This window comes from Camellia sinensis, chromosome 12 (assembly GCF_055761805.1).
Source record: "Camellia sinensis isolate YWXY chromosome 12, ASM5576180v1, whole genome shotgun sequence".
Lineage (NCBI taxonomy): Eukaryota > Viridiplantae > Streptophyta > Magnoliopsida > Ericales > Theaceae > Camellia > Camellia sinensis.
Genome location: NC_138972.1, coordinates 25,430,001 through 25,443,380, shown reverse-complemented (window position 1 = coordinate 25,443,380; position 13,380 = coordinate 25,430,001). Strand labels below are relative to the sequence as shown.

Genomic DNA, 13,380 nt, shown 5'->3' with positions numbered 1-13,380 from the left:
GAATAGGAAATATTCAAATTAGAAAGGACATGGGGATTAGGCAAACTAAAACTAATCAGTTGAGTATGCTATTGAATAGGGCGGTTGGTATAATACATCAAAATTTTGTATTGATTGATCAAATTTGTACATGTTAATCGCTTATATACATTGTTTTGTGTGGGAGGAGATAGGGGATGTACTCCACGGTTTATTGGAAGATGGGGGATGGACCTCTAAACCGGATTTTTGTTTGATATTGATACAACACTAAAATATGTATCATTTGTGAAGTATAGAAGTGTTTTTGTTTGTTATTGATACAACACTAAAATGTGTATCATTTGTGAAGTATGGAAGTGTTTTGTTTGAGATTGATACAGTACTAAAATGTGTATCTATTATGAGGTATGAAATGTTTAAAATGAGTTATTATCTCGCCTGAAATAGAAATACGGTTGACATGAGATGTGATCTCGTTTAAATTGATTGGCCAAGTTATGAGTCATAGTTATGAATTGAGAATTTGATAAGAAACAGAAACTGGAATAGAACATGGTCATATTAGTCATGGGATTGTAATGTGTTATAAGTTGTTGTGTAAGAGTTAAACGTTTATCAATTGCTAACGTTTTAGTTACTGTTCATACTATGTTTAGCATATCTCTACTGGGCGTTGGCTCACCCTATATGGGACATCATTTTCAGGTACAGGTGTTATGCCACCTCCAAGGACGTAGCTTGGAAGGCTTGAGGCTATTAGACCACCTTTTGTTGTTTTGTTGTATTACATGTATATCAAGCCAATGGCTTTCTTTGTATAGAGTTTGCACTCTCTTTTTCCTACCAACCGTTGTCTTGGGAAGTTGTAAGCCCATAGGGCTATTACTTTTATTGTCAATATGTAATACATTTTGTAAGAATACTCTGATGATTGTAATATAATATCTCTTTCCTATATCTTGAATGTATGATATTATGGGTTTATTTTGAGGGCGTTACACAAGCGGAGTGTCGTATATCAGTTGGCAGCTGGGCATTTTAAAATCACTTTTTACATTCTCTCTCTCTCTCTAACTTTCTAAAAACACTTTTGAGAGCTCCTCTATCTAGGATCTCCCTTCTCTCTAGGGTTTGATTTAGTTAGAGTGCCTCCCTATCCTCCGGCCTTTGTAAAAAGTGTGTTGATCGCTAAGGGCTTCATTTTTTTTTTTTTTTTTTGGGTGAATAAGAGATAAAATAAAACAAGAAAATTTACACAGCTACAAGGGGCATACCCCAGGACCTAACACAGCTATACAGAGGACAGAACAAAAGCCAACAACCTGTTCACCATTCCTATAATCTAGCAATAGGAAGAGTGAACAAGAAATATAAACAATTATAACAACCTAGGCGAAGAGAGCAAACTGAAGCATAGATCCAGGAGGCTATGATCTTGAAGAGAACCTCCTGCTACTGTAGCACCAAGCAAGAGAATCTGGACACTGTATCCACAAAAGGCACGAGCCAAAACAAAAAACAACATTCCCTACACATCCCGTAGGGCTAGGAATGAGAAACAAAAATAAAACTAAACTATTAAAATGTGTGCAAGCCGAAACATGGTTACTAGGACAGCTATTAGGAATACAAAGAAGCACAAAAATACTCCTACACAGCCCGTAGGAATAAGCTAAACACACTGCAAAATTATGCAAAAAAAGCAATGAAGAACAACTGATTTTCTCCCTCCTGTAGCACAGCAAGGCGCTAGCAGCAGCCATCACCATGGTACAGACACACCCTTCATACTGCCACCCGAATCTGTGTAGCATGTATCCAGCACCCTTCCACGCCAAAAGCCAAGGATGCCAGCAGCACTTCCCTGCAACTGCACTGTACGCAGCACCACACCTCCTCACCAACAAGTGAACCTGTCGTAAATCATAAAGGAGAAGAAATAACAGACACACAATATAGGAGCTCTCCTCACTCGACCCACAACACATTATGTCTCTCCACTCCATATATGATCTCACAACACTAGGCCCACAACTCACATGATACCTCGAAAGGATCAGAAGGGCATTATACTTGAAAGCTCCAAGAACCTGCACAAACCATATATAAGATATAATAAAAGTTAGCATAAAGTATGTGTATTGTCTCTCATCACTCAACCCACAATGTCTGGAAATATATAGGTAGCTCACAGCACTCAACCCTCCATACGGACCCATCAATGTAGGAGAAGATTTAGTATTCATGATAACCTGCAAAGGAGCACCCAGTTAGTAAACCCCACAGTAGTTGCTCACCATCACTCAACCCTCAATGTATGTAACCTCACATCACTCATTCTCCGGCCAGCTGCAATAGTATGGTGCTGCTGCAAGAGTTTGAGAGGAAGACTCCATTCCTCCAAAAGCCAATTATCACCTGCAGAAATTTTAACATTTTCCAAAGAAAGAAGCCTACCCCTAACCATTTGGATAATAGAGTTAGTAACAACCTCTTCAGGCTTTTGGACCTTATTGAAGATCCTACTATTCCTCTCTATCCAGATGTGGTAGACAGTGCACAGAAATGATAGCTTAAGAATCACCATTTTCAAGGAGGTGCCACTGATAGATCTAACAGCAAAATCAACAGTTTCCAACCAAGGCAAAGAAGGCCAGTTAGATTTACTCTTGGCAAGGATACCACCCCAAATCCTAGAAGAAAATATGCATCTAAAGAAAAGATGAGAATGTGTCTCCTCAGGATCTTGACAGAAAGGGCAGCAAGGATTAGTAACAAGACCACAGGTTTTGAGTCTATCACCAGTATTAAGTCTCTCATTGATGGCTAACCAAACAATAAAACTAACCCTAGGGATTGAAGGGGGGCCCCAGATAAGTTTGGACCAAGTGACTTTGGGGCCCTTATCCCTCCAACAATCCCAAGCTGACTGGATAGAGAAGTCACCATCAGCAGCCAAATTCCAAAACGGAGTATCAGAAGAGCCAAGGGAAGGTAGGAAGGATAAAGGGGTAGAAGAGATCCACTCCTTTATCTCCCAAGAATTAGAGATAGGCCACTTCCAAGAACCATTAGAGACTATAGAGCTAACCTTGGTGCTGTCAGGAAGATTAGTGTCATAAAGAATTCTAGGACCAAACCTATGCCACAACGAACCAAGCGGATGCCAATTGTCATACCACAGGAACACATTTTCCCCATTACCAATTTTAAACTTGATGTGAGGATAGATTAAATGCCTAAGAGACAGGATTTTCCTCCAAACCCATGAGGGATCACTAGGAGTTCTAACAGCCCAAAAGCTCCTCCCTTTAAGCAAGTAAGCCTTGACCCATTGGCACCACATGGAACAATCACCCCCAGAAAACAAGTACCAAACATGTTTGGCTATAGCAGCCTTGTTCCAGGTAGCTAAGTCTTTGAAACCAAGGCCACCCTCACTTTTTTCCCTGCAGATATATCTCCAAGCAATCTTAGCACTATGTTTCTTCAACTCAACCCCAGACCAAAGAAAAGATCTAAGGAGTCTCTCAATGTCACCAATGATTTTCTTAGGGAGGATAAAAAGAGAGGACCAGTACACTTGCATAGAAAATAGAATAGACTGGATGAGTTGAGCTCTACCAGCATAAGAAAGCAGTTTATTGGTCCAACTTTTAATCCTCTTAGTAATTCTCTCAACCAGAGTATGACAATCAGATGCTTTAAGCTTGGTAGTGATAAGAGGCACACCAAGGTATTTCACTGGGAGGGAGCCCTCAGTAAAATTGGCTATCCGAAGAATATTCTCTTTAAGCTCACTACTACACCCCGAGAAAAAAATGTTACTCTTACTAGAATTAGGGGTAAGACCAGACAGATTCCTAAATTCATCCAATCCCTGCATGACAAGAGAAACAGTACCAGGGTCCCCTTTACTGAAAATCATCAAATCATCAGCAAAGCAAAGGTTAACAATTTTAGTTTTCTCACACCTCCAGTGGAATTTGAACAAAGGGCTCCTAGATTTCTCAGCAAGAATTCTGGCAAGAATTTCCATAGCCAACACAAAGAGATACGGGGACATAGGGTCCCCTTGTCTTAAACCCCTCGCCCCTTTAAAATACCCCTGAAGGCTCCCATTAATACAAATCGAGAAAGAAGGACTCGTAATGCAAGCCTTTATCCAGGTAATCATACAAGGAGGGAAAGCCATAGCTTTAAGGATATCAATGATAAAGTCCCATCTCACAGTATCATAAGCTTTCATGATATCAACTTTCATGGCACACTTAGGGGAGTGGGAACTCCTATGGTAACCTCTCATAATCTCTTGGGACAAGAAAATGTTGTCCGAGATCCTTCTACCTTGAACAAACGCAGACTGCACAGGATCAATCAAATCAGGGAGGGCCAATTTAATTCTATTAGCTATGATCTTGGCAATGCATTTGTAGATGGTATTACAACAAGAGATGGGTCTATAGTCACCAACATGAGTAGGATTGGGAACCTTAGGAATAAGAGCTATAATGGTACTGTTAACCTCAGAAAGAAGTTTACCAGAGTCAAAGAAAGACTTAATAGCTAGAATGACATCCTTACCAACAATATCCCAAGAGCTCTTAAAAAAACCAGCGGAATACCCATCCGGGCCAGGGGCTTTATTGGACTTTAAAGACCAAAAAACCTCCTTGATTTCATTTTCAGACACAGGCTTGGACATTGAAACAGATTGAGAGAGAGAGACTTTCTTATCCACCAAAGATTGAATCCTCTCAAGGCCCTGGTACTGATCCACAGAAGGGGTACCAAACAAGTTGGTATAAAAATTAATAAAGGAGGTGTGAACATCAATACTGTGAGTAGACCTAGAACCATCACTCATGACAACACTCAAAATCTTCCCTCTATTGATATTACTTTTCACAGACCTAAAGAAGAATTTGCTATTTCTATCCCCAAGACCAAGCCACTGCACTCTGGATTTTTGAAGAGCAAGGCTCTCTTCTACTTTGCTAAGCTCAATATACTTATTCAGATCCTCTCTCTCTTGGGCTTGCAAAACACTATTCAAAGGGTCTTTGTCAAGTTTATATTGAATAAGATCCAGATTAGTTTTTGCAATTTGGACATGAGTAGATATGTCACTAAAGTCTTTCTTATTCAGAAGCTTGAGACTAGCTTTAAGCTTTCTGAGTTTTTGACAGACCCTGAACATAGGAACCCCTTGAATGTACTGCCCCCAGGTGTTAGAAACAGTACCCAGAAAATCTGGATGTTGAGACCAGAAATCAAAGTATTTGAAAGGTTTTTTGAAAGAGCACTTGGTGGCACTGATATTGACCACTGCAGGGGAGTGGTCAGAAATACCAGAGGGGAGAAACTGGGCAGTGGCCTCAGGAAATTTGTCCAACCAAGCCTCATTAACCAGAACTCTATCAATTTTGGTAGCTATATAGGTCCCCTCCCTCCTATTGTTAGCCCAGGTAAATTGGCAACCACCGTAAGACAAATCAGCCAGCTCAGAAGCATTAATATAAGAATTAAATTCCTCATTATCATTAGTCCAATTTGAGGTCCCCCCAATTTTTTCCTGCTGGTATCTAATAGCATTAAAATCACCCAGAAAAACACAAGGAACTTTGGATTTAACACGGGAGATATCAAGCATAGATTCAAAAAAAACCTTTCTCAATGTGTGCTTATTTTCAGCATAAACAAAAGTTGCATAAAAGATTTCATTGGAAGCCAATTCAATAATTTTACACAAAATATGCTGATTAGACATAGAAATCATTTGAACATCACAAAAAACATTGTTCCAGCACACCCAGACTCTACCAGTTTCAGTTGGTTGTGAGTTAGAGAGCATAGACCATTGATCAAAACATTTAACGCAGATACTACTCTCTTTAGACTGTTTTATTTTGGTTTCCAAAATCCCCATGACATGAATATTCTCTTGAAGCACGAACTTTTTAACTTCTTTATGTTTAGAGGGATCATTCAAACCTCTAACATTCCATGAAGCAATTTTTACATTCATAGGGACACAAAAAGGAGGTAAAGACAAAACCCACAAAAAAGACAAAACCCACAACCAACTGAAACTTTGATTACCTCTTTTTCTTCCTCTGGCTGCTGCTGCCTTTGCCAGAGGGTCTGTTCTTCACCTGCTGGGATGGGGTAGCAGAACTATGGATCGCCTTTTCAGCCTTAACTTCTTTAATCGCAGTGTCCAACATTTCAGCAGCATTGGGGACCACCAGCTTTGCAATCTCGAACACCTTCTTTTGGAACCTATCCACATCACTGCTTTCAGAGCTTTGCTCCTCCCCGGATAAGCTCTTGGTCACAGAAGTCTCCTGAGTGTCAAAGGATTGATCAGATGAGTCCACCTCAGTGGGAGCAGTTTCAGGAGCTGGAGCTGGAACTGGGTCTGCTGTAGAAGCTGGAGCTGGGAGTTCCACCACTTCTGGGATAGTTTCCAGCACAGGATCACCCACCTTCCTCTTCCCCTTAGCTGCGACAGTGGTCCAACCCTCGTCTAGAGCACTTACATTTTCCTCAGATGTCTTCTGCATAGAAATCAACTTAGCCACCTGTTGAGACACACACTTTTGAGTACTATGTCCAAATATTTGGCAATGTTGACACCTTGACGGCAGCCCCTGATATTCAACTCGGATTAGAACAACTTCATCATCATGTCTAATTTGAAAATAAGTGGGCAGTTTTGAGGTAGCCTCAATTTCCACACAGATTCTAGCAAAAGCCACCCTACTACCCCGAGCCGTAAGCTGGTCCATAAAGAGGGGATGTCCAATTGCACTTGCAACCCTACTTAATCCATCAGGATCCCAATATTCCAAGGGGATGTTAAAGAACTTCACCCATACTGGAATTTTTGTGGATTTATCTTTAGATAGCTTCATCATCCTTTTCCATTGTTTTAGAATAAGAAGATAACCTCCTATGTACCATGGACCTCCTTCAAGAACTTCTCTGCAACTATCAGGGGTGTCAAATATAAAGAACATAAACCCATCCCCATTAGTAAGAACCTCCTTGAGCCCCTGAGTTTTCCACATCCCAAAAGCACTGTTACGCAAATAATTGTATCCCACTCCCTTATCCCCAAAGGGCTTCATTTTGATCCAAGAATCGTGGTGTTTGGAGCATTTTCACTTTCTTCTCCTTCTCTCTTAGAGCTCTAACTTCGAGGTAGGGATACCCTACTCCTCTTTATAAGCTTTGTCTTTGAATTTTAGCATTTTGATATGTTGGGGGTTGTTGGGTAATTTTGAGAAAGTTTGGGTCTTTGTGTAATTTTAAGAAAGATGGGGTTTTATTTCTAATTAAACCTATATGCATGTTTGGCATAGAGAAATGATATAGATGATGAACTATGGTTAAAAGTGGAACCTTGGGGTTGTTATGTTAATTATAGGAAAATGCCCTAATTAGTTTGATAAATTAATTTGTGTAATTAATTTTGAGAAATGAAGAATTGAATTGAGAGTATTCAAATTGAAAAGATTATGGGATTAACGGGTGTAGTTGGATTCATTTAATCGCTCACCCAGGTTGAATGTTGATAATATATCCATTTGGTGCATTTATTTCCTGTTTAGAAATAATTGCTTTGGGCTATCGGTGGAGGATAACCTTGATTGTTGTAGACAATGCATGATGATTAGGCAAACTAAAACTAATCGATTGAGTATGCTATCGAATATAGCGGTTGGAATGATACATCGACTTTATGTATTGATTGTTTTTGTATATGATCTATGTTTATATACATTGTGTGTGTGGGAGGAGATAGGGGATGTACTCCACGGTTTAGGGGAAGATAGGGATGGACCTCTAAGCCGGGTTGTGTGTGACATTGATACAGCACTACAATGTGTATCAAGTGTTGATTATGGAAGTGTTTAGATTGATTTGATATAGCACTAAAATGTATATCGTTATCAATTGTGAAGTATAAAAGTGTTTCTATGTCATGTTGATACAACACCAAAATGTGTATCGTTCGTATAGTATGGGAGCGGCTTATGTGTTATTGATACAGCATCAAAATGTGTATCCACCATGAATTTTGAAAGTATTTTTAAGATGAGTCTTATTCTCATCAAGTTATGCGGCTAAGTTTCATGCCTTGTTTTCAAACTCAAGGGTGAAAAAGAAATGAGAAATGAAATGTAACATGGACTTAAATGTCATGAAACCGGAATGTGATATAAGTGAGTGTATCGGTGTTGACCATGTATCAACTGCTAATCTTTTAGTCATTGTTCATAGCTGGTTTAGCATATTTCTACTGGGCTGTGGCTCACCCTTTATGGGACATCATTTTCAGGTATAGGTAGCATGCCACCTCCAAGGACATAGCTTGGGAGGCTAGAGGCAGACAGACTGCTTTTGTTATTTGCTTTCTTTTGATGTATTACATGTAAATTCAAGCCAAGGGCTTAATATGTATTGAGTTAGTACTCTTTTTTTTGTAACCAAGTGTTAACTTGGAAAGCTGTAAGCCCGTAGGGCATTTGGTTTTGTTGTTAACATGTAATACTTTTGTAAGAACTACTCTGATTAATGGAAAGATGGTTGGTTTCTTTTATATCAATGCATGTCTAAAGTGATGGGTCTTATGTATTATTTTGAGGGCGTTACAGAAAGAAAAAAATAATTGGAAAGAAAATCAAAGGGAATTCAAATTCATCTTTTTGGATTTGAGAATTGAACACTTAGTTGGTCTAGAAAACCTTAAATGAGGTGCTTAAGTTAATCTAATATCATTAAGCTACAATTACTCAGGAAATTCTCTTTCTTAGAGTCTAAGCAAGGTTACATTGAGTTAAACTAGGCAACTTAAGCTAATGAAAACAATTGGTGGCCTAAGGAAATTAGTTCCTAGCACAAAATAGAGTAGGACGGAGAAAGTTAGACATAAACATTCTTTTTGAGAGCGAGAAGAGAAAGGTAGAGAAAAGAAAGAGAAATAGGAGTACTTACCCATACTTACCCAAAAAAAGGAGTACTTACCCAAAAAAGAGAAATAGGAAGAAAATCATAGGGTATTCAAATTCACCATTTTGGACTTGAGAATTGAACACCCAGGTGATTTAGAAAACCTTAAATGAGGTGCTTGCGTTAACCTAATATCGTTATGCAACAATTACTCTGAAAATTCTCTTTCTTAGAGACTAAGCAAAGCTAGTTTCAGTTAAACTTGGCCACTTGAGCAAATGAAACAATTAGTGGCCTAAGCTAATTAGTTCCCAGAACAGAAAAGATAAAGATGGAGAAGGACGGAGAAAGTTATAGAGAAACATTCTTCTTGAGAGCTGGAAGAGAAAGTTAGAGAATAGAAAGAGAAATAAGAAGAAAATCAAAGGGAATTCAAATTCTTCTTTTCGGACTTGAGAATTGAACACTTAGGTGATTTAGAAAACCTTAAATGAGGTGATTAAGCTAAACTGATATCATTAAAGTAATATTACTCAGGAAATTCCATCTCTAAGAGGCTAAGCAAGGTTCATTTGAGTTAAACTAAGCAACTTCAGCTAATGAAACAATTAGTGGCCTAAGTTAATTAGTTCCAATCTTTCTTCTTGAAAGCTAGATGAGAAAGTTGGAGAAAAGAAAGAGAAATTGTCGTTGTGTAAATTTTCTTGTTTTATTTATTTCTTATTCACCCCCCCCCCCAAAAAAAAAAACAAAAGAAAAAGAGAAGAGAAAGTTAGAGAAAAGAAAGAAAATTAGGATGAAAATCACAGGGAATTCAAATTCATCCTTTTGGACTTGAGAATTGAACGCTTTACTGATTTAGAAAAACTTAGATGAGGTACTTAAGTTAAACTAATATCGTTATGCTATAGTTACTGAAAATATTCTCTTTCTTAGAGGCTAAGCAAGGTTAGTTTGAGTTAAACTTGGCCGCTTAAGCAAATGAAACAATTAGCGGTCTAGGCAATTTTGTTCCTAGAACAAAATAGAGAGTGATGGAGAAGGATTGAGAAAGGTAGAGAGAAACATTTTTCATCAGTGGTAGAAGAGAAAGTTAGAGGAAAGAAAAAATAATAGGAAAGAAATTCAAAGGGAATTAAAATTCATCTTTTTGGATTTGAGAATTGAACACTTAGTTGGTTTAAAAAACCTTAAATGAGGTGCTTTAGTTAATCTAATATCATTAAGCTACAATTACTCAGAAAATTCTCTTTCTTAGAGTCTAAGCAAGGTTAGTTTGAGTTAAACTGGGCAACTTAAGCTAATGAAAACAATTGGTGGCCTAAGGAAATTAGTTCCTAGAACAAAATAGAGTAGGACGGAGAAAGTTGGACAGAAACATTCTTCTTGAGAGCGAGAAGAGAAAGTTTGAGAAAAGAAAGAGAAATAGGAAGAAAATCATAGGGCATTCAAATTCACCATTTTGGACTTGAGAATTGAACACCTAGGTGATTTAGAAAACCTTAAATGAGGTGCTTGCGTTAAACTAATATTGTTATGCAACAATTCCTCTGAAAATTCTCTTTGTTAGTGGCTATGCGAAGCTAGTTTGAGTTAAACTTGGCCACTTGAGCAAATGAAATAATTAGTGGCCTAAGCTAATTAGTTCCCAGAACAGAAAAGATAAAGATGGAGAAGGACGGAGAAAGTTATAGAGAAACATTCTTCTTGAGAGCTAGAAGAGAAAGTTAGAGAATAGAAAGAGAAATAAGAAGAAAATCAAAGGGAATTCAAATTCTTCTTTTCGGACTTCAGAATTGAACACTTAGGTGATTTAGAAAACCTTAAATGAGGTGATTAAGCTAAACTGATATCATTAAAGTAATATTACTCGGGAAATTCTATCTCTAAGAGGCTAAGCAAGGTTCATTTGAGTTAAACTAGGCAACTACAGCTAATGAAACAATTAGTGGCGTAAGTTAATTAGTTCCCAGAACAATGTAGAGAAGGATAGAGAAGGACAGAGAAAGTTAATGAGAAAGTTGGAGCAAAGAAAGAGAAATTGTAGCTGTCTAAATTTTCTTGTCTTATTTATTTCTTAGTCACCTCCCCCCCCCCGAAAAAAAACAAAAGAAAAAGAGACGAGAAAGTTAGAGAAAAGAAAGAAAATTAGGATGAAAATCACAGGGAATTCAAATTCATCATTTTCGACTTGACAATTGAACACTTTGCTGATTTAGAAAAACTTAGATGAGGTACTTAAGTTAAACTAATATCGTTATGCTATAATTACGCAGAAAATTCTCTTTCTTAGAGGCTAAGCAAGGTTAGTTTGAGTTAAACTTGGCCACTCAAGCTAATGAAACCATTAGTGGCCTATGCTAATTAGTTCCAAGAACAAAATAGAGATGGATGGAGAAGGACGGAGAGGGTTGGAGAGAAACATTCTTCTTGAGAGCTAGAAGAGAAAGTTAGAGAATAGAAAGAGAAGTATGAAGAAAATCAAAGGGAATTAAAATTCATCTTTTTGGATTTGAGAATTGAACACTTAGGTAATTTAGAAAACCTTAAATGAGATAATTAAGCAAAACTAATATTGTTAAACTAATATTACTTAGAAAATTCTATTTCTTAGAGGCTAAGTAATGTTAATTTGAGTTAAACTAGGAAACTTAAGCTAATGAAAACAATTAGTGGCCTAAGGAAATTAGTTCCTAGAACAAAATAGAGTAGGACAGAGAAAGTTAGACAGAAACATTCTTCTTGAGAGCGAGAAGAGAAAGTCTGAGAAAAGAAAGAGAAATAGGAAGAAAATCATAGGGCATTCAAATTCACCATTTTGGACTTGAGAATTGAACACTCAGGTGATTTAGAAAACCTTACATGAGGTGCTTGGGTTGAACTAATACCGTTACGCAACAATTACTCTGAAAATTCTCTTTCTTAGAGGCTAAGCAAAGCTAGTTTCAGTTAAACTTGGCCACTTGAGCAAATGAACAATTAGTGGCCTAAGCTAATTAGTTCCCAGAACAGAAAGGATAAAGATGGAGAAGGACGGAGAAAGTTATAGAGAAACATTCTTCTTGAGAGCTGGAAGAGAAAGTTAGAGAATAGAAAGAGAAATAGGAAGAAAGTCAAAGGGAATTCAAATTCATCTTTTCAGACTTGAGAATTGAACACTTATGTGATTTAAAAAACCTTAAATGAGGTGATTAAGCTAAACTGATATCATTAAATTAATATTACTCAGGAAATTCCATCTCTAAGAGGCTAAGCAAGGTTCATTTGAGTTAAACTAGGCAACTTCAGCTAATGAAACAATTAGTGGCCTAAGTTAATTAGTTCCCAGAACAATGTAGAGAAGGACGGAGAAAGTTAGATAGAAGCTTTCTTCTTGAAAGCTAGATGAGAAAGTTGGAGCAAAGAAAGAGAAATTGTAGTTGTGTAAATTTTCTTGTTTTATTTATTTCTTATTCACTCCCCCCTCCCCCCCCCCAAAAAAAAAAACAAAAGAAAACGAGAAGAGAAAGTTAGAGAAAAGAAAGAAAATTAGGATGAAAATCACAGGGAATTCAAATTCATCCTTTTGGACTTGAGAATTGAACACTTTGCTGATTTAGAAAAACTTAGATGAGGTACTTAAGTTAAACTAATATCGTTATGCTATAATTACTCAGAAAATTCTCTTTCTTAGAGGCTAAGCAATGTTAGTTTGAGTTAAACTTGGCCACTTAAGCTAATGAAACAATTAACAACCTAAGCTATTTAGTTCCAAGAACAGAATAGAGAAGGAAGGAGAAGGACGAAGAAAGTCAGAGAGGAACATTCCTTCTTGAGATCTAGATGAGAAAGTTTGAAAAAAAAAGAAAAAGAAATAGGAAGAAAATCAATAGGAATTCAAGTTCATCATTTTGGATTTGAGAATCGAATGCTTATATTCACCAAAAAATATTGAACGCTTAGGTGATGTAGATACCATAAATGAGGTGCTTAAGTTGAACTAATTTCCTTAAGCTACAATGACTCATAAAATTCTCTTTCTTAGAGGCTAAACAAGGTTAGTTTGAGTTAAACTTGGCCGCTTAAGTAAATGAAACAATTAGCAGTCTAGTCAATTTTGTTCCTAGAACAAAATAGAGAATGATGGAGAAGGACTGAGAAAGGTAGAGAGAAACATTCTTCATCAGAGGTAGAAGAGAAAGTTAGAGGAAAGAAAAAATAATAGGAAAGAAAATCAAAGGGAATTCAAATTCATCCCTTTGGACTTAAGAATTGAACACTTAGTTGATTTAGAAAACCTTAAATGAGGTGCTTAAGTTTAACTAATATCCTTATGCTACAATTACTCAGAAACTTCTATTTCTTAGAGGCTATGCAAGATCAGTTTGAATTAAGCTTGGCCACATAAGCAACTGCAACAATTAGCGGCCTAAACCAATTGGTTCATTGAACAAAACAGTT

General features: G+C 37.3%; 1 protein-coding gene across 1 annotated transcript; it reads right to left on the bottom strand.

The window, feature by feature from the left end:
• Positions 1 to 1,654: 1,654 nt before the first annotated feature.
• LOC114270499 (uncharacterized) lies at positions 1,655 to 7,115 on the bottom strand. The gene is made up of 6 exons (XM_082896716.1): positions 6,085 to 7,115; positions 2,312 to 5,978; positions 2,175 to 2,234; positions 2,022 to 2,072; positions 1,749 to 1,895; positions 1,655 to 1,663 (listed from the first exon to the last, which is right to left on the bottom strand). The coding sequence occupies exons 1-6, from the start codon at positions 7,113 to 7,115 to the stop codon at positions 1,655 to 1,657; spliced, it is 4,965 nt and encodes a 1,654-aa protein (XP_082752842.1).
• Between the last annotated feature and the right edge of the window lie 6,265 nt (positions 7,116 to 13,380).